The 24,564-nt window shown below is 48.3% G+C and overlaps 2 protein-coding genes across 2 annotated transcripts; one reads left to right on the forward strand and one right to left on the reverse strand.

The window, feature by feature from the left end:
• Positions 1 to 1,388: 1,388 nt before the first annotated feature.
• LOC142795441 (uncharacterized) lies at positions 1,389 to 19,128 on the reverse strand. The gene is made up of 5 exons (XM_075886057.1): positions 19,116 to 19,128; positions 17,669 to 17,718; positions 7,683 to 7,792; positions 6,679 to 7,565; positions 1,389 to 1,513 (listed from the first exon to the last, which is right to left on the reverse strand). Exons 1-5 carry the CDS (start codon positions 19,126 to 19,128, stop codon positions 1,389 to 1,391), a joined length of 1,185 nt encoding a protein of 394 aa, XP_075742172.1.
• Positions 19,129 to 19,400: 272 nt separating this feature from the next.
• On the forward strand, positions 19,401 to 22,114 carry LOC142795442 (uncharacterized). The gene is made up of 2 exons (XM_075886058.1): positions 19,401 to 19,489; positions 20,921 to 22,114. Exons 1-2 carry the CDS (start codon positions 19,473 to 19,475, stop codon positions 21,864 to 21,866), a joined length of 963 nt encoding a protein of 320 aa, XP_075742173.1. The 5' UTR covers positions 19,401 to 19,472; the 3' UTR covers positions 21,867 to 22,114.
• The last annotated feature ends 2,450 nt before the right edge of the window (positions 22,115 to 24,564 follow it).

The raw sequence follows: 24,564 nt of genomic DNA on the forward strand, positions 1-24,564 counted from the left end.
AATGGCGTCAGTGAATATCACTGCATTCCATGCCCGTGCGGCCTCGCCGTGTGCAGAGGCTGGGGTGCCCTTGGTGACTGCGCAATCAGAGGCTTCCATATCGTCGCAGCTTCAGGACGCTGCCCCCACCACGGCTTTTTTTCAGCAACAACAGACCAGTGAAAGTGGCACAAATCTAGCTGAATGCAAGGACCTGCGAGCTAGAGTGCACTGCACCAAATGTCGCCGGCGCCGTAAGCCAAAGTGCCGGCAAGCTCGCAATGACGCCGATGACTTTCTCGGCGAAGTGATGCCTGCAATGGCGTCAGTGAATATCACTGCATTCCGTCCCCGTGCGGCCTCGCCGAGTGAAGAAGCTGGGGTGCCCTTGGTGACTGCGCAATCAGAGGCTTCCATATCGTCACAGCTTCAGGACACTGCCCCCACCATGGTTTCCTCACAGCAACAACAGACTAGTGAAAGTGGCACAAATCTAGCTGAATGCAAGGACCTGCGAGCTAGAGTGCACTGCACCAAATGCCGCCGGCGCCGTAAGCCAAAGTGCCGGCAAGCTTGCAGTGACGCCGATGACTTCCTCGGCAAAGTGATGTCTGCAACGGCATCAGTGAATACCACTGCATTTCATGCCCATGCGGCCTCGCCTAGTGCAGAGGCTGGGATGCCCTTGGTGACTGCGCAATCAGAGGCTTCCATATCGTCGCAGCTTCAGGACGCTGCCCCCACCATGGTTTCCTCACAGCAACAACAGACTAGTGAAAGTGGCACAAATCTAGCTGAATGCAAGGACCTGCGAGCTAGAGTGCACTGCACCAAATGTCGCCGGCGCCGTAAGCCAAAGTGCCGGCAAGCTCGCAATGACGCCGATGACTTTCTCGGCGAAGTGATGCCTGCAATGGCGTCAGTGAATATCACTGCATTCCGTCCCCGTGCGGCCTCGCCGAGTGAAGAAGCTGGGGTGCCCTTGGTGACTGCGCAATCAGAGGCTTCCATATCGTCACAGCTTCAGGACACTGCCCCCACCATGGTTTCCTCACAGCAACAACAGACTAGTGAAAGTGGCACAAATCTAGCTGAATGCAAGGACCTGCGAGCTAGAGTGCACTGCACCAAATGCCGCCGGCGCCGTAAGCCAAAGTGCCGGCAAGCTTGCAGTGACGCCGATGACTTCCTCGGCAAAGTGATGTCTGCAACGGCATCAGTGAATACCACTGCATTTCATGCCCATGCGGCCTCGCCTAGTGCAGAGGCTGGGATGCCCTTGGTGACTGCACCATCAGACGCCTTCACCTGGTCGCAGCTTCAGGACGCTGCCAGCTCTGCCACTTCTTCACGGGAACAACAGACCGGTGAAGCTGAATGCGAAGACCTGCGGGAAAATTAGAACTGCATCAGGTGCCAACGGCGCCCAAAGCCAAAGCGCCGGGAAGCTCGCAGCGACGCCGATCTTCGCGCACGGTGAAGAGGCGTTGCTGACGAAGGGACCTCATCGCCTGCAAGAAGACGAGCGGCGTTTCTGAGCGAAGGCAAAGCTGGAAAAGTGCTTCAAAGAAATGCGCCTTTCAGAAATGCCCGCATGCTGAGAACCTACGTGGACTTCGACCACCCAACGAAAAAATTTGGGAATGACGACAGTCTTGGTGGATACTCTCCATCAACGGTGATATTCGTTCCGTGCCTGGGAAGAGAAGGTAGGCCGTGGCCGTACTTCCAGGTCAACCAGAGGCACATATCGAGCACAGGACCTAGTGGTTGAAGCCCCGTATGTGCGTTGGAAGGACAATAAGCGGCACGAAAAGTGGCCAAGTCCTACGAAGCAACAATTTATGAGATTGACGACGGACAATGCAGCCCATCATTCTTCATTTTGACCCATATGCAAATTTGGAATAGCATGCGTTCTACGAAAGTTCTATCTCTTGTTTATTAGTGATATTCGTGTGCGCTTACAAGCTGTATCTTTTCAAGACTGAGATCTAAACAATTATTTAATTCAATAGGCCAACTCTTATTGCTCAAATGAGTGAAATATTGACATTGTCTTGAAGTTAGCTCAAATAAACCCAGAAGTAAGCGTTTATTTTTAGTATAACGATTCTGCCTTGTTGTTTTTTATTTTGCGAGAAAAGAAAGTGCGTGAAACGCGCGAACTATAGAACAGTCGCGCGCTTGCTCTACGGTACTCGGCGCTTCCGAGCGTTCCTCAGCACTCTTTACAAACACAGGCCCTTGATGAGATGCGCTTTTATTGACCAATGTGTCTAATAGTATCGGTGCACAATAAGAAGTTTAGAAAATAGCCCGACCATTTTTTACACTTTCCTTATTTGGCAAAGTATATTCTAATAAATGTTCCTTGGTGCAACATGTTCCTTGGTGCAACACGCACGTTTAATTTTCTCGCCCTTAAAAAACTAATTGATTGATTGATGTGTGGGGTTTAACGTCCCCAAACCCTTTGTGAAATTCCTAATGGCCATCTTGGAGTCACTGATTATTCATCTGTCGTGTTTTCGACCTTAGACTACGGCCCGTGCAATGGCCATTTCTTCCGCTGCCTCCGACGATCTGGTCCTTACGGAGCCCGTGGTCAAGGTTTTCCCTTTTGTGTCTACGACCGCCATTGCGAAGAAGGAGCCATGCACAACTCTAATACTGATATCTTTATTTCGGGAATACCGGGCGGCGTCTACAAAAAGTACACCCTCCCACGTACAGTGGTTTTAGAAGATCATGTTCTTGCGGCATTTTCGTCTCTCAACGTTGTGCATATTTTTTGGGATGCTTTCCGTAATTATCGCGGACCGGACGCCTGGGTGAATCTGCGTCTTGGGACGTTTCATTGCGTGGTAATTATCGGAGATCTTTTCCATAATTTCTCTACCCGCCATGGTTCCATACAATCGTTCGAGTTGCGCTATCCTCTGTGCTTCAGCGATCTCGTCCCAAACGGCTGGTGACCTTGGCGGCGGAGTTCGGAGCAGTGGCGCCTTCGAGACCGTGTTTGCGTCGCGCCTCCGTAGCAAGGCAGTGACAAGTATGCACCCAGGGAGCGGTTTGTAATCCCGACTGTGTTTTAAGCAGACACGGGACTGTGCCCACGAGTATGCGGTTACATCCCTATGGTCAGTTACAACCAAACAATAAATACACGCCCCACGCCCGGTACTTCAGCATGCCTGCCTATCAGCCGTGAAACAGAGCAACGATTGGCGATTTCCGTTCCAACCATAGGTTTGTTTTCGCTGGTAATGCTAATAATACGCATACTTTAGTTAAAAGTTCGTCGTTTCTTGTCAAAACGTAATGTAAATGCAAAGTAATGAACTCAGGATTTATGAGAAAATTCGTCAAGAAGTCAAGTTTTTCGACCAAAAACTTGCAAAGTGAACAAGAGCCTGTACGGCTAACTCATACGCCGAACAGCCGCGGAATTGGTTTCGCGCTCCGTAAGTAGCAATCATACAAGTTGCCGAACAGCCCGGGACGGCTTTAAGCTCTCCCATAGTAGGGTACCCTGTGCTCTAAATTGTTACCTCCTTTTTGTAACCCCCCCTCAGTTCCTGCATACGAACAGCCCGGGACGGCTTTGAGCTCTCCCATAGTAGAGTACCCTGTACTCTAAATCGTTACCCACTTTTTCTAACCCCTCCCCCCCCCCCCCTTTATGCTCTCCTGTAGTAGAGTACTAAGTACCCTAAAGCCCAAACTCCATAAGCGCGAAAATGCACGCGACAGCGACGAGCGACGCGACGTAGATCGGCGTCGCGCGATCAGTCGCTAGCGCAGGCAAACCTCATTCACGCGACGGCTTCGGCGAGCGAACTCCACTGTTGCTGGCATGAGGCTGTCAACTCGCACCAAGAAAACCGCGTAGCGAGCGGTTTCCAATTAAAAAAATAAGATATATTTTTGTGTAATGGAACGGAAAGTGTTTATTATTGCCTTGCAGCATTTTTTATATGCGCATGCGTAATAAACATTGTGTTATTTCTTGTTGCGCATACGTGACTCGGGCAGGGTCACGTGCACCTATGTGGTCTTCGTCTTTTCCGGTTTTTCGCTATTGGCTGCTTGAGCCCAGCACTTCCGGGCGATGAGCGACGGTTTCCAAATCTGGAGAACCGAGCGATCGCGCGAAAACGAGCACGCGACACGTCGCGCGAACGCCCTGTTTCGTCGCTCATAGCGTCGCTCGTCGCTGTCGCGTGCATTTTCGCGCGTATGGAGTTTGGGCTTAAGTCGTCATCAACTTTCTTTAAAAATAGGCTCAGTTATCATTTTCGTCAACAGGGCCTCAACATGACCGAATGTGAGGTGCCGCCCATGGAACGCCATTATGCTCTTCCATAGTAGAGTACCTAGTGCTCTGAATCGCTAACCACATTTAAATGCGAAGCATTTCTTAGCGAAGTTCGGCGACTTTGAGCGTATCCGTCCGTCCGTCCGTCCGTCCGTCCGTCCATCCATCCATCCATCCATCCATCCATCCATCCATCCATCCATCCATCCATCCATCCATGCATCCATCCATCCATCCATCCATCCATCCATCTGTGTATCTATCTATCTATCTATCTATCTATCTATCTATCTATCTATTGCACCTTAATTATGATTAGTCATTTAAAAGTCTGCATATATTTCTTCTGAAACTTGAATTGGCTTAAGTTATAATCAGCAGGGCTCTGTAAATATTGATAAAAAATAAGAATAGTTATTGAGAGTCAGTTATAATTCCTTGACAGCACCATTGAAAAGGTGGATCCACCGAGAATTTTCAAAGGAAGCAGCCTCATTGAGGTGCATGATACACGTATCGGCATGGTGTTAGGCCTGGGCTCGCGTTCAGAATTCAAGCGATAATTTCAAATATACTAAGCTAAGATGACATGGCCATGGTAACATGCATAGAGGTGCTGAAGTTGTTTACGTCCTCGATGCTTTCATTGTCCAAATAATAGGGAGTTATTGAATAGCTTAAGCCAAGATAGCGGTCATTGCGGGCATATAGAGTTGGCATTCGTCACTCAACGGGAACTCGCAAAAGGAGAGCGTATACGATGCATCCGCAACGCGAACGCAAAGCTTTGCGTAGGCTATCCGAAAACTCCCTAATGTATGCGGATTGACGCCTACAAAACACGATATGATTAAGACAGACGCCTTAGGGGAGGCCTCCGGAAATTTCGATTACATAAGGTTCTTTAATGCGCACCTACCTCGATAGTTCTTGGTGTACTAAAGGAAAGTAATATATTTCACGTTTTTTTCTTTTATTTCCGCACGGTTTAGAACGCTGTTATAATGCATTGTGATGTTGTCTTTTGTTTTCTTGCTTTTCCAATTTTTCCTTTCTTCTTTCTCTTCTCTTCTTGACGACACCTAATATCCGATGGTGTCCTATTATCGTATTGTTGCTATATCATGAGCGACCTGTAAGGCTATAGGCAATGCTACCTGTATTAGCATTAGTTTTATTTCTGCATGCACGGCTGTACAAGCATGACCGCATTCTGTATATGCGCGCAATAAAAAATAATTAAGCCAGGCTTGCACAGAACGTGCCGCATAGTCACTGGGAAAGCTGGAAGAGCACCCTTTCTAGATCCCATATTAGGCACTCTGGGGAAAAACACTAAAAATACATTTGTGTGGCACACACCACATCATAAGTCATAATTTTGTAAATATAAGTACCACTCTTCGGAGAGGCGTGGTATCCCCTACACACCGGTAAGGAATTATGTGAATTTTGTTGATGTATACTGTGGCTAGTGAAGAAAAAGCATTACGGCTCAGAGTTTTGTAATTTGTTAGAAGAATTTAGCAACCCATTCGTTACCCGATTCCCAATGTGCGACGCCTGCTCATCATGTCAGTACAACGCTCTATAACATGCGTTAAGGTGCTTTTTTACCCGAGATGAAGCCTTGCGTAGGTTCTGTGCAGAGTGTGAAAGTCATCGAGAAGGCCCGAGGGCAGTCGAGATGCGTTGCTGCCAGCGTAAGAATTGAACAATATTTGCCTTGGAGCTGTCCGGGGCATGCCTGCATCAATGGTGACTTCACCGGTGGCTTATGTACCTTAAACAGTTTGGTTAGAATACCTATGGTCTTCCCAATAAGCCCACCGAATATATCAGCCTTCTGCGATCACTTGGACGGAAACTACTTTCAAGTGCAGACCAACTATCTCAATGAGGACAGTAAGTTCTAAACACAAACGTTTGGGTACGTCTCGAAGGTGACCATAAATACTGACCAGTTTACCCTGCCCTAACTCAATGAAGCACAGTACTCGAAGTCTCTTATGCCGCGATCAATTAAGATAAAATGGCACAATTGTCATTGATATCGCAATATCTCGATTACCAAATAGTCGCAAATATGACAAATTTCAATATCACAAAGATCAGTAGTCGCAAATACCAGAATACATAGCATATATAGGAACATGACTGCAATATTATTTCAGAATTTTCGCGCAACGGCCATGTTGTATTTGGCAATATCCGATTCTGGGATGCTTAGAGAATCTTCGTGTTAGAACAGTAGCTTCTCTCTACAACCAGTGATGCTCAGAAAGCTGACGTAGCGTGTATCAGCACTGTGTACGCTCAAGCCAGGGGACAATGAGACCGAAATCACCACCGAAGCGTCATCCGAGCTGCCAATGTACCTATAGCGTCACCATTTTGTATTGCGGCCGGGCCCAACTCTGGCACATGTCTCCTTTGCGAGTTTATAGAGCTCGCAGGAACCGCTTGCCCGGCCTGTCGTAGCATCGCGACCAGCTCCTCAGCGTGCCGGCTATCGTCAGACGTGAAGAAAATGTGCACCTCGGCACCCTCGACGGCGACGCTGCCCAGCTGCTTGACGAACATTGTGTAGCCGTGTGGCTTAACGGAAAAGTCTAAGTCCAAGGGGAAACGCACGTAGTCCCAGGCCAGGTCCCGTCCGCACCCGTGAGTCGCCAGTAGTACGCGAGAGCCCCCGGTGCGAAACGTGCTCAGCGTCCAAAGACGCTGCTCAAGCGCCATGCCGCGGCGAACGGCGACCGTACGCCAGTTCCTCTCGCGCAGCTGCAATGCCACCTTGAGTACCGCTGCCCGTGTCTTTGCGTACACCACAACTTTTCCGACCTCGTCCCTGAGCAAGTCCTCGAGGAGCTCGGTGAACGCGCGCTCTTTCTCGGTCTGCTTGACGACGTACACACTCTGCTTGACGCGCACCACGCGAGGCTGCGCGGAGCCATGGTTTACCTGGACGTAGTTCTCAAGCAGGAAATAGACGAGGCGTTGCGTGCCCTTCGGCCACGAGGGGACCCACATCACCGTCTGGTGGTCCGGCCTGATCTGGTGGGCGATCTGCGTCACCTCACGCTCCAGTCCCATGGACAGCATCCGGTCTGCGCCGTCGACGACAAGGTTCGTGCACGGGAGAAGCTTCAATCGCTGTGCCGTCACGAACTCCGGGAAGCGGCCTAGAGTTCCGATGCAGACGTCGCATCCTACGGCGAGCGCGGCGTACTGCGTGTCCTTGGCGACGCCTGAATGAACGGAGACGCTGCGCAGTCCGAATAACTTTCCGAGGTCGTGGAACAGGCGATGGATCTGCTGCGCTAGTTCCCGAGACGGTGCGAGAACGATGGCTAGTGGGCCGTCACTGACGTTCCGTGGTCACTGGATGTTTAGCGCTTGCGTGACGGTCGGGAGCACGTAGGCATGTGTCTTGAGCGACCCCGCCTGCACGACGCCAAGGAAGTCAAGACCGCTTAGAACGACGGGCCAGCACTGGGCTTCGACTCAAGTAGGCGTACTGTCAATGCGCTTGTTTTGGACGGCGTTGACAAGGTCAACGCCGTCCGAAACAAGAGAAACCATCGGTTTTTGTTAATTGTGTGAAAGACACTGGCTTAAGTGACGCTTGGCACTGCGGCTGCCTGAGAGCTACTCAAATCGCATTCTTTGTGAATGCGAGAGGAACGCACCGCCGAAAACGATATTGTGAGCCTACTCATATTCTAGAATCAATCAATCAATCAATCAATATCTGCAGAGCTTGGCAGTCAATCTTGTCGTCGACTGACCACCGTATTCAGGCAGAAGTCAATAACTGGGCCGAAATGGTAACGGCAAGTTTTTGGCCGCCATTCTCCGAACCACCGGCAAGACGAATTCAATGACCTCGTTGTGCCTTTAGGTTGTTTCTATTTATCTACATTCAAGAGAGACACTTAAGGGAACGATCGGCCACTGATTTTGCTGTGCTGCCCCTGCCCCTTTGTAAGGGTTTCGGGAAGGGCTTGTGAACCGGTACTGCCACGAGCAATGCTTTGAAGATGAGACGTTTCACCTCTTTTTCTGGGGGGAGGGGGGATTTCTTAAGAAAAAGCTGAAAGGTGAGAAATTGGGGTTCGGAGTGCATGATAATTACCTCTCTTTGATTTGAGGACACCTCAGCCGATACACTCACTTGGGAACGGCGATCGAAGGGACAGTGCGAGCGAAGAAAAGCAAGTAAGGTAAAAAGAAAGGACGGATACATTAAGGAGGTAGAATGTAGGGCGGTTGGCCGGGGCACTGTGAGAAAGGCGGCTTTCCAGCCCGGTCTGCCTGGCTGAAACCTCCTCTAGCCTCGCTATCTCACAGCATTTTAGTTTTAAAGGAACACTAAAGTCAAATAACATTTTACATTACAGCGAAAGCCCCGACGTAACATCTAAATATAAAACATCTAAAACTGCATTATTATCAACAGCAGAATGCATGCGCCACAGTAGGACATTCTCAAAATGATCCCGATGACGTCAAACAAACCTCCTAAAATTAATCACCAGTAATCGAACTAGCTGCACCTTTCTCTTTTCCTTTCCTTTTCCCCTTCTCTACTTTTCTCTATGCTTATTTCTTTTTATTTCCTCCTCTTCTTTAACTATTTATTCGTCTTTGTTGCTCTTTCTATTTCACTTCCTATTTCCCCCTTTATCTCTCTTTATTTCTCGCTTGGTTAATTCTTTCTATTTTTTCTTCTATTTGCGTAGGTAATTTTGCCTGTGTTACCAGCGCTAATCTTTTTTTTTTTTGCTGATGACGATAAGTGATCACCATAAAGGCGTCTGAAAAACAAGAGGAAGAAGACTCCTCCTTGGCGCGAGCCCGCCATCAGGGTGCTACACACGGAGCCCACTAAATTCTTGGCCAATGGCGCCTTTTTCGGGTGGGTAGTCTGCGCATGCGCGCCGGCCTGAAGAAGGCACGCGCACGGCACGCGCCACAATTTTTGGAGGCCAAAACGCGACGAAACGTGTGAACCAGCCGGCATCTGGTGCCGCAAACATGCCAACGTTTTCCCCAAAAAGAGGCGCGAACTCAAGCCTCAGAGAGTGCCTACGGGCGTGCGGAGGACAATTTCGGAGTTCAAGAGCCACCAGTTTTGATTTCGGTGATCTCCACTTGGGGTGCTGTTCGGACTAGGAAAAGGCCCATTCCCTACAGTGGGTATGAGCCCCAAGAGAAGGTGAATAAGCACGAGAACACATGGAGCGTTACGACAAGCAACGACGACAGCATGCAACAGCCTGGATTCCCTCAAAGGTTTCGCACTTAATAAATATAGAAAAAAATGGAGAATTTCGCTCAGTGAGTGGTGGTGGATACCTGCTTCACTGTGCCAAGTTTTGCGCGACTCAGTGCAAAGTTGCCGCATTTACTACACTGGGAGGTAGGTAAACATACCGCGCGGCACATGATGACGCACTTTATGTTGAACTTTGCATTCCGTGTTATTCACCATCTTCTCGTGGTGCCTGAAACGGGAGCTTGCGGATCATCTCCTCCCACCTGCGTTTGGACGAGGCACTAAAGCGACACGAAAGGCAACTGTTAAGTAGACGCTGATTCTTGAAATAGCGGTTCAGAAACCTCCTGGTGTTACTTTTGTGCGAAGGTAGGGCTTATTTTGGAATAAAATCACATTTTAGTGGTCCGCATCTGGTCAACGCATTTCAAATTACCCCCCCCCCAGGAAGCGTGCTATCTCACGCAACTGTGGCAGTCCACAATGTTGCCCGCATTTACTACGCAGTCACCGACAGTAGTAGCAGCAGAACTAAAGCAGCGAGAGCCACAGCAGCAACAACAGTCATTGATCAAGGAGGAGGAGGAAGGGAAGGAATGAAAGGCAGGGAGGTCAACCAGACGCACGTACGGTTTGTTACCCTGCACTGGGGGGGGGGGTGAAGGGATTAAAGGAGAAGAGAGAGATAAGTGAAGGGCAACGTGTGTGTAGATTTGACCTTGTCCATTGCACGCTTATAAGCGGTCGCGTAGTCCGGTCGTCTTCAGAAAACTTAGCAGTGCTCACGTCGCTTTGCTGGCCTGCGACGCGTACAGCCATGAACCAAGGATCTTCTATGCGGAGAAAGGTCTACTGTCTAGTGTCTCTAACGTTTCGCGTAGCAAGTTGCGTTCGCTCGAAAAACGTTCACATGAACACGGTAGATGTTCTATTGTCTCATCAGTGTCACACGATTCACATCGGGAGCTATCCGCCATTCCTATGCGAAAGGAGCACGCCTTTTAAAGTTGCATCCTGGCGGGAGAGGTCCGATAGAGCTTGAAGCTTTCTCTACGGGTCCAATTTGTGTACGCGGTGGTTCCTGACACTGGGGTCACTCAGCCAAGTTTCCGACATGATGTTAGTGAACGAGTGAAGGCCCCTTGCAGCGTCGGTTCTCGACAACGAAATTGGGGTTGTCTGGGCGTCCGCATGGGTGGATAGGGCAGCATTATCAGCAAGGTCATTACCGACAATACCACAATGTCCCGGTAACCACTGGAACACCACATCATGTCCTTTCGATAAAACTTCGTGGATCACTTCTCTTATTTTATTCACTAGTTGTTGATGCTCTCTTTATCGTAAAGCTGATTGCAAGCTCTGAAGGGATGCCTTGGAGTCGCAGAACACAGCCAATTTTTGAGGTCGAGCTTCCGCGATATAAAGTATAGCAGCACGTAAGGCGGCAAGCTCCGCTGCTGTGGATGTTGTCCTATGCGACAGTTTGAGCTTTATAGTGACCTGGTACGCCGGGATGACAACAGCACCTGTGGAGCTGTCAGCCGAGACCGATCCATCGGTGTAAATGTGGGTCCTCTGGCCGTACTTTTCGTTGAGTAGCGACAATGTCACCTGTCGTAGGACCACTGTTGAATGATGGCTCTTGTTTGTTATTCCCGGAATAGTGAGGCACACCTGTGGTTGTTGTAGGCACCACGGAGAATACATGCGCCGCAGTAGGATATTCTCAAAATGATCCCGATGACGTCAAACAAACCGCCTACAATTAATCACCAGTAATCGATATAGCTGCACCAAATAAAGAATCTTCCGTGCATCAATACACGTAATAAAATGTTTCTTGTTCGTTTCTGTTTCATTCATGAAATAAAAAAACTGCCGGACCTTAATATGGGGAATGGCACGAGTGGTTCGAAAACTCAATTTTCGCGTATACTGGACAGCTCGTGCAACCTAGCAGGGCCTAGTTGAACCAAAACGCGTCTGACATCTCGGAGCCAATGGCAGGAAGTTCCGCGAGAGGCCTGAGATCCCGCATGTTTTCATTCCGTCAGTATACAATCATGAATCTTATTCCTATAATAGTTATATGTGAACCAAACGTGCAACAACCTCCTAAACTATCAGGGTATGAATATTTTGTTTCTTCAACGTGCGAGGAACGCAGCAAGGTGGTTGTTTACATTCGTACAGATTTCAAATATGTGCATCATGCAGTTCAACCGCATGACGACAATCAATATGTCTGCTTACGAGTTAAAAAGGAAAAAGTGTCATTCACACTTATTGGTATCTACATATTACCATCCGGACGATTTGAACAAGACCGACTACGAGACATACTGACAACAACTACGGGCCCGTGGGTTATAACTGGAGACTTCAACGCACATCACTTAATCTGGGGTAGTTCGATGATCAATGCTAAAGGAAGAAACCTCGTGTCATTTGCCTCCAAGCATGACCTATGTTTCTTGAATGATGGCAGTTGTACATACCTGCGGGGCCTTACGTACAGCAGTTGCCTCGATTTGACTCTGGTATCCAGAAAACTTCCGGTCGCAAGTGCACTAGTTTTCAGACATCGAAACGCATGGGAGTGACCCACATTCCAACTTATATGCGAATAAGGGGTCTTACTAACTCCTCTCCTAAGACCACAATACGAAGAATTGATTGGTCCAAATTTCAGCGACTCATGGAAAATACATGCCGTGAAGACCCTGACCAGAGCTTGGAGGATGTCATCAAAGAGGCATTGAGGGAATCTTCCTGTCTCCTCCCATTCACCGGCAAGCGTTCAGATTTCGACGTTGAACTGGAAAAACACTGTGCGCGCTTCGCCGAAGGGCAGAAAGAAGATATAGGCGGACGAAGGCAATATGCGACTTGAGGCTGGCACGACGCATACAGAAAAAAAGTCCAACGACGTTTAGACAAACTTGAACAGGAACGCTGGAAATCATTCTGCAAATCATTGGATCCCCGAAAGCCGTTGTCACGCATCTGGGGCACTATTCGTGGCCTGCGCTGGACTCCTCAACAAAGACATCCTTTCATGGCTTTAGCCCTACATTTTAGGCCAGACCCAACTTGAAGTGGCACAATGAGTTTTGCACAGCGAATCGCTGGTGTGTCCGCCTTGTTCGCTGGCACTATTAGGAGTGTTATCCCTGAACCCCCACATCTCCGAAACTGGACAATCTTTTCATTGTAGAATAACTTGACGCATCTTTGGCGGCTTCCCGACGCTCATCTTCACCAGGACCCGATGGCATCACCTACGCCGCTCTAGCCAACCTTCAACAGGAGGCAAGGGGACAGTTGTTAAGCTATTACAACCATTCATGGCAGGCGGGCATTGTTCCCAGGAATTGGAAGATAAGTCGACTTGTGCCACTACTCAAAGCAGGAAAGTCACCATTTGATTTGACATCATTTCGCCCTGTTGCCCTCGCAAGTTGCGGTAGGAAAAGTCATGGAAAGGATGATACTTACACGCCTAGAATGGTACCTCGAGCGCTACAATGTATACCCAAACTGCATGACGGGTTTTCGGCGAGGTAGGTCATCTCTTGACAACGTGATTGATCTCACAACATTTATCCAGCAACAGAAGAGTCTCAAGCGCATACCACTAGCACTCTTCTTCGACGTCAAAGGGGCTTATGATAACGCAACACATAAAGCCATCCTAGACTCGTTGGAAGTTGTTGGAATCGGTGGTCGGATGTTCCAATGGATCCAGAATTATTTCACGAGAAGGTACTTTTTTGTACAAACCTCAGATGGACCTACCACCAATTACTACACCTCCCGTGGCGTCTCAGGGCGCGGTATTAAGTCCCACTTTATTTAACCCCGTGATGGTAGGACTTCATAAAATTTTTCCAAGTACTATCCTCATATCCATATATGCTGACGATATTTGTCTATGAACTTCGGCTGTAACTCGTCTCCAAGTACGTGCAAGAGTCCAGCAGGCTGCCACCCTGACATGATCATATCTCCGCAAGCAAGGTTTTCCGTCTCAACGGAGAAATGTGCATTGGTTGCGTTTACTCGCAGAGCCATGACACAATACCCCGTTACCATCAATGGGAAAAATATTCCATGCCAGTAGAGCCATCGCTTCCTGGGTGTGAATATTGACAGGGACCTTTCGTGAAGTGCCCACTGCAATTACGTGAAGAGAAGGCTAACTTCCATCGTCCATATAATGCGGTTCCTCTGCGGAAAATCTTGGGGCACATCAATAAGGCCAATGATGCAGCTATACAGGGCACTGTTTCTGGGATTTTCGCGCTACAGCTTGCCTTTACTGGCAAGTACGTGCAAGACGAACATCCGCACCCCCGAAAGTCTGCAAGGACAAGCACTACGCGTGTGCTTAGGATTGCCGCGATGCACCTCAACCTACGGGGCAATTATGATCGCAAGAGAGCATCCAATTCAAACATTCATCACCACTGACAATTTGAGAGCCCACATAAGACACCTCTGCCGAGTTCCTGGTCACCATGTTGCAGTATTGCCACTTCAAAGACCACAAGCAATGTTTTCAAAGATTATTTCTGCCCATAGAGAATGCCTTCCTTTCGGCTTCACTCCAGCAACAAGACCAGCGTCACCTCCGTGGTGCCTACAACCACAGGTGTGCCTCACTATTCCGGGAATAAAAAACAAGAGCCATCATTCAACAGTGGTCCTACGACAGGTGACATTATCGCTACTCAACGAAAAATACGGCCAGAGGACCCACATTTACACCAATGGATCGGTCTCGGCTGACAGCTCCACAGGTGTTGTTGTCATCCCGGCGTACCAGGTCTTTATAAAGCTCAAACTGTCGCATAGGACAACATCCACAGCAGCGGAGCTTGCCGCCTTACGTGCTGCTATACTTTATATCGCGGAAGCCCGACCTCAAAAATTGGCTGTGTTCTGCTACTCCAAGGCATCCCTTCAGAGCTTGCATTCAGCTTTACAATAAAGAGAGCATCAACAACTAGGGAATGAAATAAGAGAAGTGATCCACGAAGTTTTATCGAAAGGACATGACGTGGTGTTCCAGTGGTTACCGGGACATTGTGGTATTGTCGGTAATGACCTTGCTGATAATGCTGCCCGATCCGCCCACGCGGACGCCCAGACAACCCCAATTCTATTGTCGAGAACCGACGCTGCAAGGGGCCTTCACTCGTTCACTAACACCATGTCGGAAACTTGGCTGAGTGACCCCAGTGTCAGGAACCACCGCCTACACAAATTGGACCCATAGAGAAAGCTTCAAGCTCTATCGGACCTCTCCCACCAGGATGCAACTTTACTGTGCCGCCTGTGATTAGGAGTAGCTTTTACAAAGGCGTACTCCTTTCGCATAAGAATGGCGGATGGCTCCCGATGTGAATCGTGTGACACTGATGAGACAATAGAACATCTACCGTGTTCATGTGAACGTTTTTCGAGCGAACGCAACTTGCTACGCGAAACGTTAGAGACACTAGACAGTAGACCTTTCTCCGCATAGAAGATCCTTGGTTCATGGCTGTACGCGTCGCAGGCCAGCAAAGCGACGTGAGCACTGCTAAGTTTTCTGAAGACGACCGGACTACGCGACCGCTTATAAGCGTGCAATGGACAAGGTCACATCTACACACACGTTGCCCTTCACTTCTCTCTCTCTTCTCCTTTAATATCCTTACCCCTTCCCCCAGTGCAGGGTAACAAACCGTACGTGCGTCTGGTTGACCTCCCTGCCTTTCATTCCTTCCCTTCCTCCTCCTCCTTGATCAATGACCGTTGTTGCTGCTGTGACTCTCGCTGGTTTAGTTCTGCTGCTACTAGTGTCGGCGGCTGCGTAGTAAATGCGGGCAACATTGTGGACTGCCACAGTTGCGTGAGATAGCACGGTTTCTGAGGCGGGTAAATTGAAATGCGTTGACCCGATGCGGACCACTAAAACGTGATTTTATTCCAAAATAAGCCCTACCTTCGCACAAAAGTAACACCAGGAGGTTTCTGAACCGCTATTTCAAGAATCAGCGCCTACTTAACAGTTGCCTTTCGTGTCGCTTTAGTGCCGCGTCCAAACGCAGGCGGGAGGAGATGATCCGCAAGCTCCCGTTTCAGGCACCACGAGAAGATGGTGAATGACACGGGATGCAAAGTTCAATGCTAAGGTGCGTCATCATGTGCCGCGCGGTATGTTTACCTACCTCCCAGTGTAGTAAATGCGGCAACTTTGCACTGAGTCGCGCAAAGCTTGGCACAGTGAAGCACGTATCCACCACCACTCACTGAGGAAAATTCTCTTTTTTTTTCTATATTTATAAAGTGCGAAACCCTTGAGGGAATCCAGGCTTTTGCATGCTGTCGTCGTTGCTTGTCGTAATGCTCCATGTGTTCTCGTGCTTATTCACCTTCTCTTGTGGCTCATACCCACTGTAGGGAATGGGCCTTTTCCTAGTCCGAACAGCACCCCAAGTGTAGATCACCGAAATCAAAACTGGTGGCTCTTGAACTCCGAAATTGTCCTCCGCACGCCCGTAGGCACTCTCTGAGGCTTGAGTTCGCGCCCCTCTTTGGGGAAAACGTTGGCATGTTTGCGGCACCAGATGCCGGCTGGTTCACACGTTTCGTCGCGTTTTGGCCTCCAAAAATTGTGGCGCGTGCCATGTGTGTGCCTTCTTCAGGCCGGCGCGCATGCGCAGACTACCTACCCGAAAAAGGCGCCATTGGCTAAGAATAGAGTGGGCTCCGTGTGTAGCACCCTGAAGGCGCGCTAGCGCCAAGGAGGAGTCTTTTTCCTGTTGTTTTTCAGACGCCTTTATGGTAATCACTTATCCTCATCAGCAAAAAAAAAGATTAGCGCTGGTAACACAGGCAAAATTACCTACGCAAATAAAGAAAAAAAAGAAGAAATTCACCAAGCGAGAAATAAAGAGAGATAAAGGGGGAAATAGGAAGTGAAATAGAAAGAGCGACAAAGACGAATAAATAGTTAAAAGAGAGGAGGAAATAAAAAGAAATAAGCATAGAGAAAAACAGAGAAGGGGAAAAGGAAAGGAAAAGAATAGAAACAGAAAACCGAAGAGAAACAAAAAAAAATGGTGGCGTATCTGCGAGCTTCGCTGGCGAAGGTGTATGTAGAAAGAGAGAGAGAGAGAGAGAGAGAGAGAGAGAGAGAATAAAAACCAGGACATGTATCCAGGAAGTGAATGGTGACGAGTGGGCGAAGCTCAAGGATATCATTAACATCCGTATATTGTCCAATCGATCATGCAAATTCGTGAGAACTTTGTGTACAGTATATACAAAGCTGTTTATGAATCACAATGCGCATATGGTGTCGAGATGTCCATATTGATTGTCACGTGGATATCCATTTGGTATCCGTATGGATATCTATACGGCTATCTATTCATATGTGTATGAATGTCTATACGGGAACCCATATGCATATGAATATTTATAACATCCCGCCAATCGACGGGGGGCATGGTTCGATCTTAAGGAGCTTCGCCCTTATAAAATGTTTATTTAGTGAAGCGCAGGAAAACGTCGCTTTTTCGTTCACATATCGTCGCGTAGTCAGCACTGCATCGTGATAAGCACTGCTGCCTTTACAGTTCAATATCTATGCATTTTAAGAAACGCCAGGCCTGTGAGGAACGTGCAGCACACTGTCACGGAAAAAGCCAGAAGAGCGGCATTTCAGAGTTTTTTCTGAACACTCTTTAAGTAACTGCTACAAGCACACTTGCTGGCTACCCACTATGCCGTAAATAATTTTTGTGTAGTAGGCCACCAGGGACAATCTCGCCACCTACAGTGATCTGGTTAAGAACTCTTACCTTGGACGCCGAGCTTTTCCCCCACCTCACCCCAAGCTCAACCGGGCACAGGCCACCACTTTGCGCCTACTTAAAACAAACACGTATTCCTCACCTGCCCGCTTTTACCTCATATTCCCGGAAATGTGCACAACCTCCCACTGCCGGTGCTGCGGCACTTACCCGGCTATGCTTCTGCACACGCTGTGGGATTGCGCGGCACAGTACAGACACACTAACGCCACGACCCTTTCGTCGAAGCTCTATGAGGCTCTGCGGAGCCCCGCTCTTTACGACCAAACCTGGTCGACCCAGCACGCCCGTGAGGCGGCATTGAGGCAAGCCCTTGACGTCCCCTCATAGGAGGCTTAGGCCCGGCCACCTAAACCTGCTGGTTTCTTACAATAAAGTTTATTCTTCCTCCTACTCTTAGTAGGCAAGCATTCACTATGCCATCCTTCGTCATTTTTCGGAGAAGCTTGGTATCCGTTAAACACTTGCTAGAAATTTCGTGTAATTTTTTTATGGAGTGGCTGACGACGATGAAAAATTGTGCCTGAAGTGGCTTGCCTCTGCGCTGGGTCACTCGGACAGGAATATTTTCAAAGCTGTCGAAAAGTTTTTATGTGACTCGAATAGATTTGGTACTTGTATAAACTGCTAACGATTCTTTATTAAGCCTTCCTAGCCAAAGATCTTCGGTCACTAGGAGGTTACAGAAAACAGTGATACTAGAATCACAATCATTCACGATTAACGTTACAATAAAAAGTTCATCTCTGAACTATTGTAGCTCTTACTAAATATAAACATAAATCCAGTATGCATATTCCGGCGGACTCTTGGCCGATCCCCCTGAGTGGGTGGGTGCCAATATTCCAAGGAGCATCATCATCATCATCACCATCATCATCATCGAGTCGTCGTCGGCCACAGTTAATAGGTGATCAAGAACAAGTTTTTAATGAGTTGGAGAATGGAACGACCCACTTGTTACATAATTTGCATTGTCTGACATCTGGTTGTTTCTTTAATGTTCTAAAATGCTTTATTACTCATAACAACGAGATTCTTTTCCGAACAAAGCTTGCCTAACGCCAGTTTAAAAACGTTTTCCAAGCACCGGCGTGGCTCAGTGGTAGAATACTGGGCTGATACGCTGTTGACTCGGGTTCGAATGCCATTGTGTATTAGAATTTTTGGTTAATTACCGAGTTCATTTCTTATTTCTTGCGATACTGGTTACGGACAGTGGCGGCGGCGGTGGCGGAGAACTACAGCACCGCGCGTGACCTATGTTCTGAACTCATAACAGCTTCTGCTGTAAAATAAAGTAACTCACTACATAATACTCACATGCTGATGTTGCGCCCAAGCATGCGTAATATTTACTTTTTGATTGATAATATTCGCTATACGAACGCAACCAGGAGATGAAAATGGGTGGTCTCTGAGCAAAACTTCTGCTCTGATGGGTGAATCGAGTGAAAGACAGAAACAAAAAGAAAGACTATGATTTCTCGCGTCGAAGTACCTCAAGAAATGCCCTCGTCTTAAAAAAAATTAAAAATAATGGTCACCTTTTCTCCGCATGCTTCGCAGAACGTCGATTCCCAAGGTACGTGGGATCTGCCCAAAATAATTCAAAATGCGGAGCATTTCTTAGTCACACGACGTCGCGCTTCGGCGTCGTCCACACCCCCACTGCGCATGTTCCCGTCTCGTGCCGGCTCAGTGACAGCGTGTCGCAGCGAGGGCACTCGAAAGGGGAGTGCTTAAGACAGAGAAGAAACTTGTGCCACGTCAAAGAGTTACCATTGCATCTGTGTTCTCTACTAGCGCTTAAACATCATAATAAATGACCTACCCGACTGTTGGCCGATCCCCCTGATTGGTAGGTCACCATAATTATAAAGAATATTATCATCATCATCATAATCTGGAAGTGAACCATCTTGTTCGGCGAGAACGTGCGGAGAAGAAGAAGACAACGGCGAGGCATCAGGTCGATTTCACTGCTAGTTCTGCGGTTCAAGATTCTACTGTGCTCTAATGAATGAGCCACCGCACAAGGTAAGCCATGTACAATCTCATCGCCCTGCGAGAACCGTTCTTCGATTCGTTGGCGGCTGATTTGGCTTGCTTTTTATTTAGGTCCCATGGCTGCTTTCATGACCCCTTTCACCTCTGAACCGTGCGTCGCCCTTACGATTCAGTATGACATTTCCTGTCGAACACAGCAACCAAATTGTGCTCTGAAACAACCTGCCATTTCACCCTCATTATCGAAGCCAGGAAAAGAAGGTATCCTGAAGCCATCTGTACTAATATTATGATAGCACCTCCAGGCGCACTGCCCACATTATTTTGCTGACCAGCTAAGTTTCTTCAAGGTGCACCCCCTTTTTACGAGAATAAAACAAACTCTCCAGTTTCTTTTAGTGCACAGTTTACATGATCTAAACGCCTCCTTCAAGGTATGCTCGCGGCTGCTTCGCTCTCTGCATCATACTCCAAAGCTGGTGTTTCGTCGCGTTGCTGTATTGAGGAACTTGGAGGACAGGTGGTGCTGCGAAAAAAAATGACATCCATGTCGCGTGCGGCATGAATTACAAGCCATGCTCATGGTACACTGATGGTCATTATTGTTCGTCATACATACAGCCATCTAGCGCCATCAATCTTGGTATCTGCTGAGCTAGAGAAACGGCCGCGAGTGGACCACGAAGGTGATTAGCACCCCACATTTTACCTATATAAAAGATGTGCTGTCAACTTGCGCATTCCAGGACGCCAGACAATTTTTCTGTCTAGGTGCTGCTGCGACGACTGATTAAACAAACTGCGTCATTTCCTTGTGTCGTATAGTTCCGGTCTTATATAACAGAGAGATGTCCTCGGCGGTGATTGCGATCAGCTTCTTTATCGCCTTTACTTAGAATTGCGGATATTATGGGTAGCAGGGTATTTCATAAAGTGATTCACCATAAAGTTTTCTAGTGTAAACGACGGCCCACGAGAGAAGTCTGGTTAATTAACAAGTTTTTGATAATTGGTCACGTCGATGTCATTTTGGTTGCGGCAATATATAACCACCTTCAATTAAAGCTTGTGTTGAAAAACGACAGTAGCCTGACTGTCATCGAACTTTTATTGAGAATCTGTATTGTCTTACAAAAAAAAAACCTCTAGGACCTAAATATTGTCGCATAACACGCTTAAAACCCCTTGCATGTTGCAATTGCCATCGTTATGGCACGTATGCTGTCACAGTGCTTTCTACGAAAGATTCTTTTCTTAATAACTGTTCGTCCACCGATAATTGCTCATCAGTGAGGTAATTACTTCAGCCTCATTCAATGTCTTATACAATTTGTTTAGTTAGGTTGTGTTGTTCAACAGAAACGAGCCCTCCGAGAATCAAACCTGTTTCATACATCCACGATTTACAGCATATGATCTACTTTGGTCGCAGAAGCTTTTTCTTCTTTCATTTGCTTGCAGTTCTTCCAAGCCGGGAGAAGTCCTATGCCTTGAAATCGGAAGCGACGACGACGAGTTTCTCGGCGAAGGGAAGTCTTCACCAACGTCAGCGAAATTCACTGCACTTCGTCTCCGCTCGGCCTTGCCGAGTGCAGTGGGCGGGTTGCTCTCGGTGACTGTGCCATCAGAGGCTTCTCCGTCGTCGCAACTCAGGGACACTGCCAGCACCACGGCCTCCTCACGGCAACAGCAAACCGACAGAGGTGGCACAAAAGCGAATGAACGCGAGGACCTGCGGAATAAGCTGAACCGCATCAGGTGCCGCCGGCGAGGAGCGCAAAAGCGCCCGGCAGCTCGTAGCGACGACGATGACTTCCTTGGTGAAGCGAAGTCTTCGGCGGCATCAGCGAAACCCACTGCGCCACACTACCGCGCGGCCTCGTCCAATGCCCTGAGTCAGGTGCCCTCGGTGTGTGCGTCGTCAGAGCCCCCTACCTCGTCGCAGTGGGAACAACAGACCGGTGAATGTGGCACAGACGAGACTGAATGCGAGGACCTGCGGGATAAATTGAACCGCATCAGGGGCCGCCTGCCCCTGAAGCCAAACCGCCGCGATCGTCCGAGCAACGCCGATCTTCGCGCACGGTGGAGAGGCGTTGCCGACGAAGGGCTCTCATCGTTTGTAAGAAGACGAGCGACGTTTCTGTGCGATGGCAGAGCAGGAAAAGCACGCCGCAGAAATGCGTCTTTCAGAAATGCTCGCAGGTTGAGAACCTACGTGGATCTCAACCGCCCTCAGAGGAATTCTGGAATTCTGTATTTGTGGATTCCTCGCTCCCCATTATTGGCGACATTGGTTTCGTGCTGGGAGCGGTACGTCGGCAGTGGGCGAGCTTCAAGGGCAACGGGAGGCCTATGCCGAACGGTGGACCTAGTTGTCGAAGCGTCGTCTGTGCGTCGGCATTAGCAATTATGGGCATGAAAAGTGAGGAAGTCGTACGAAATACCAACGAGAATGACGGTGAACATCATAGCCCTGCTCCATATTTTCCGAGATGCCTGGCATGTGAAGGAGTGCCCTAATGTCCAACACGTGTCTACACGTCCAACACGTCCCACAAGTGTTGCGGGCGGAGGTTTATATTGTTGGACTCATTTGAATAGCAATCCATGGTTGTTATTGATCGCTTGTATGAGAGCACAAATACATTTCGATTAGTGCCATGCCGGTGAGGTGATTGACCTGTAGAACAAAAAGCGCATGAGAGTATTCCTGAGAGTATTCCGACCCGTGGCACAGTCCTCACGGGCAAACCACTAGAGAACCGCTCGCACCGACTGCCACACGCAAAAGAAAACCGCTTCTCTGTCCTTTGCCACCACCAAGGCTCTCCGCCAAGCGTCCCTGCTGGCGCTACCGCTTTTGTTGGGAATACTGGACACACTAGGTGTGGAAGATAGAGTCACTATTTTTTAAAAGGATATCTATAAAAGTAATAAGGTAGTTATAAAGTGGGAAAAACAGGTATCCAAGCCCACGGAGGTAAAACGGGGGCTTAGGGAGCGGTGTCCTCTGTCACCCTTGTTATTCGTGATCTACCCACAAGGATTAGAGGCCAAATTAGAGGAAAGTAGGCTTGGCTTCAAGCTCTCTTTTGTCAAACAAAGAAAACTCATTCAACAGGCACCACCAGCATTGATGTACGCAGATGATATAGTGCTATTGGCCGACAACAAGGAAGGTTTGCAGAGATTGATGGACATATGTGGTAGTGAGGGAAATAGGTTTGATTTCAGATTCAGTAAGGAAAAATCAGAAGTCATGATTTTAAGGACAATGAAGGTAGTGAGCTTAGGATACAGGAGGTCACTCTAGAGATAACGGATAAATACAAATATCTGGGAGTATGTATAAGCAATGGGACCGAGTACCTAAGGGAACAGGAAAATACGTGATGACTAAAGTTAACAGAAATGCAGCAGTGATGAAAAACTGGGCACTGCGGATTTGAATAGGTATGATGTTGTGAGAGGAATATGGAAAGGGCTCATGGTTCCTGGTCCTACGTTCGGTAATGTGGTCTTGTGCATGAGATCAGAAGCTGAAGCAAGAATAGAAATTAAGCAACGTGGAATAGGTAGGCTTGCTTTAGGAGCTCATGGGAATACACCAAATCAGGGAGTACAAGGTGATATGGGATGGACATCATTTGAGGGCAGGGAAGCTAGCAGCAAGATAAAATTTGAGAAGCAATTGAGAGATATGGGAGAGGAGCGGTGGGCTAGGAAAGTTTTCAGCTACTTGTACATGAAGAATGTCGATACAAAATGGAGGAAGCGAACCAGGAAATTGACTGGTAAATACTTTGAAAACGGCAGGGGGCCAAACCAAAAAAGTACTATTGGTTAAGAAGTAGGTGAATTAACGAAGACCGATATGTGGAGAATTGGCATGAGTAAGAAATCCGCACTAGAAATCTATCGAACTTTTAAGCAGGAAATTGCCAAGGAAATGATCTATGATAATACTCGGGGTAGTTCTCTACTGTTTGAGGCAAGGACGGGAGCACTGCGAACCAAGACATATCGGGCCAAATACGAAGGAGTATACAACGTATGCAGTGCATGTGGAGAGGAGGGGAAAACTGCCGAACACTTCATAATGTTCTGTAAATGGCTTCACCCTTATAGTTCAGGGTGATGGCGCAGAGTTTTTCAAAGCTCTGAGGTTTAGGGACAGGAATAGCAAAAGAGACTTTAAGCGGGTAGAATTAACTAGAAGGAGGTTATCTGATTGGTGGCTGAAGTCAAGGCACTAGTGAAAATTAAACCCTTCACTGCAAAGTACCAGTTCTCAACTTTACCATTTAAAGGAAAAAGAAAAAGATGAATTTAGTTTTTGGTTCACTAAGCATTACGGCTAGGTGCCGTTAGCCGGCGCTCGGTTTAAAGGGTTAAGCCTTATCAACCCATACATCCACCCACTAACCATGATGATTATGATGATGGCGGTGGTGGTGATAAACGCTCGCGAGCAGAATGCCACCTACCACTCGGTAGCTGTGCCCATAAATGCGGCCGATGTGCGAGACAAGTGCGCCATGCGGCGCAAACAATTGTACAGGGGGTGTTAGCATCCCCTCATGCTTTTGCGTCATTTGCGTCACCCTAGTGACTTTTCTTTTTTGGGGGATAAGCGTCCTATAGTTGAGCTTAATCCGGTGTGTGGCGTGGTCACCATTACAGCGCACGCACGCCCCTACCACCCTCACTTCGCATACGCCCCGCCCCCCTTCCCTCTCTCGCAACGCCGACTTTGGCAGCGTTTGCTAGCATACGTTCATTGCCCCATCTCTCCCCACTAGGCGTACCACCCAAAGCGGTAACATGCCAATTGCGCATGCGCGCTCTAGACCTTCTCTCAGCGCACACGTCGATACAGGCAGTGCCTGCTAGCAAGTTTCTGGAGTGAACAACAACAACAACAAAAAAAAAACGACTGCTAGCGCTGCACAACCTTCCACTAGCCTGGGCACTGGATCATTCATCAACTCCAACGTAGTACCGGGGGGAGATTTCTCATGAGCGTTGTTGAACAATAAAAATTCGCAGCGTGCAAGCTAGCTAAGGGCCGTTCCACGCGCTTTCCGCACAGCCGCAACGCA

This window comes from Rhipicephalus microplus, unplaced genomic scaffold (assembly GCF_043290135.1).
Source record: "Rhipicephalus microplus isolate Deutch F79 unplaced genomic scaffold, USDA_Rmic scaffold_677, whole genome shotgun sequence".
NCBI classification, from domain to species: Eukaryota; Metazoa; Arthropoda; class Arachnida; order Ixodida; family Ixodidae; genus Rhipicephalus; species Rhipicephalus microplus.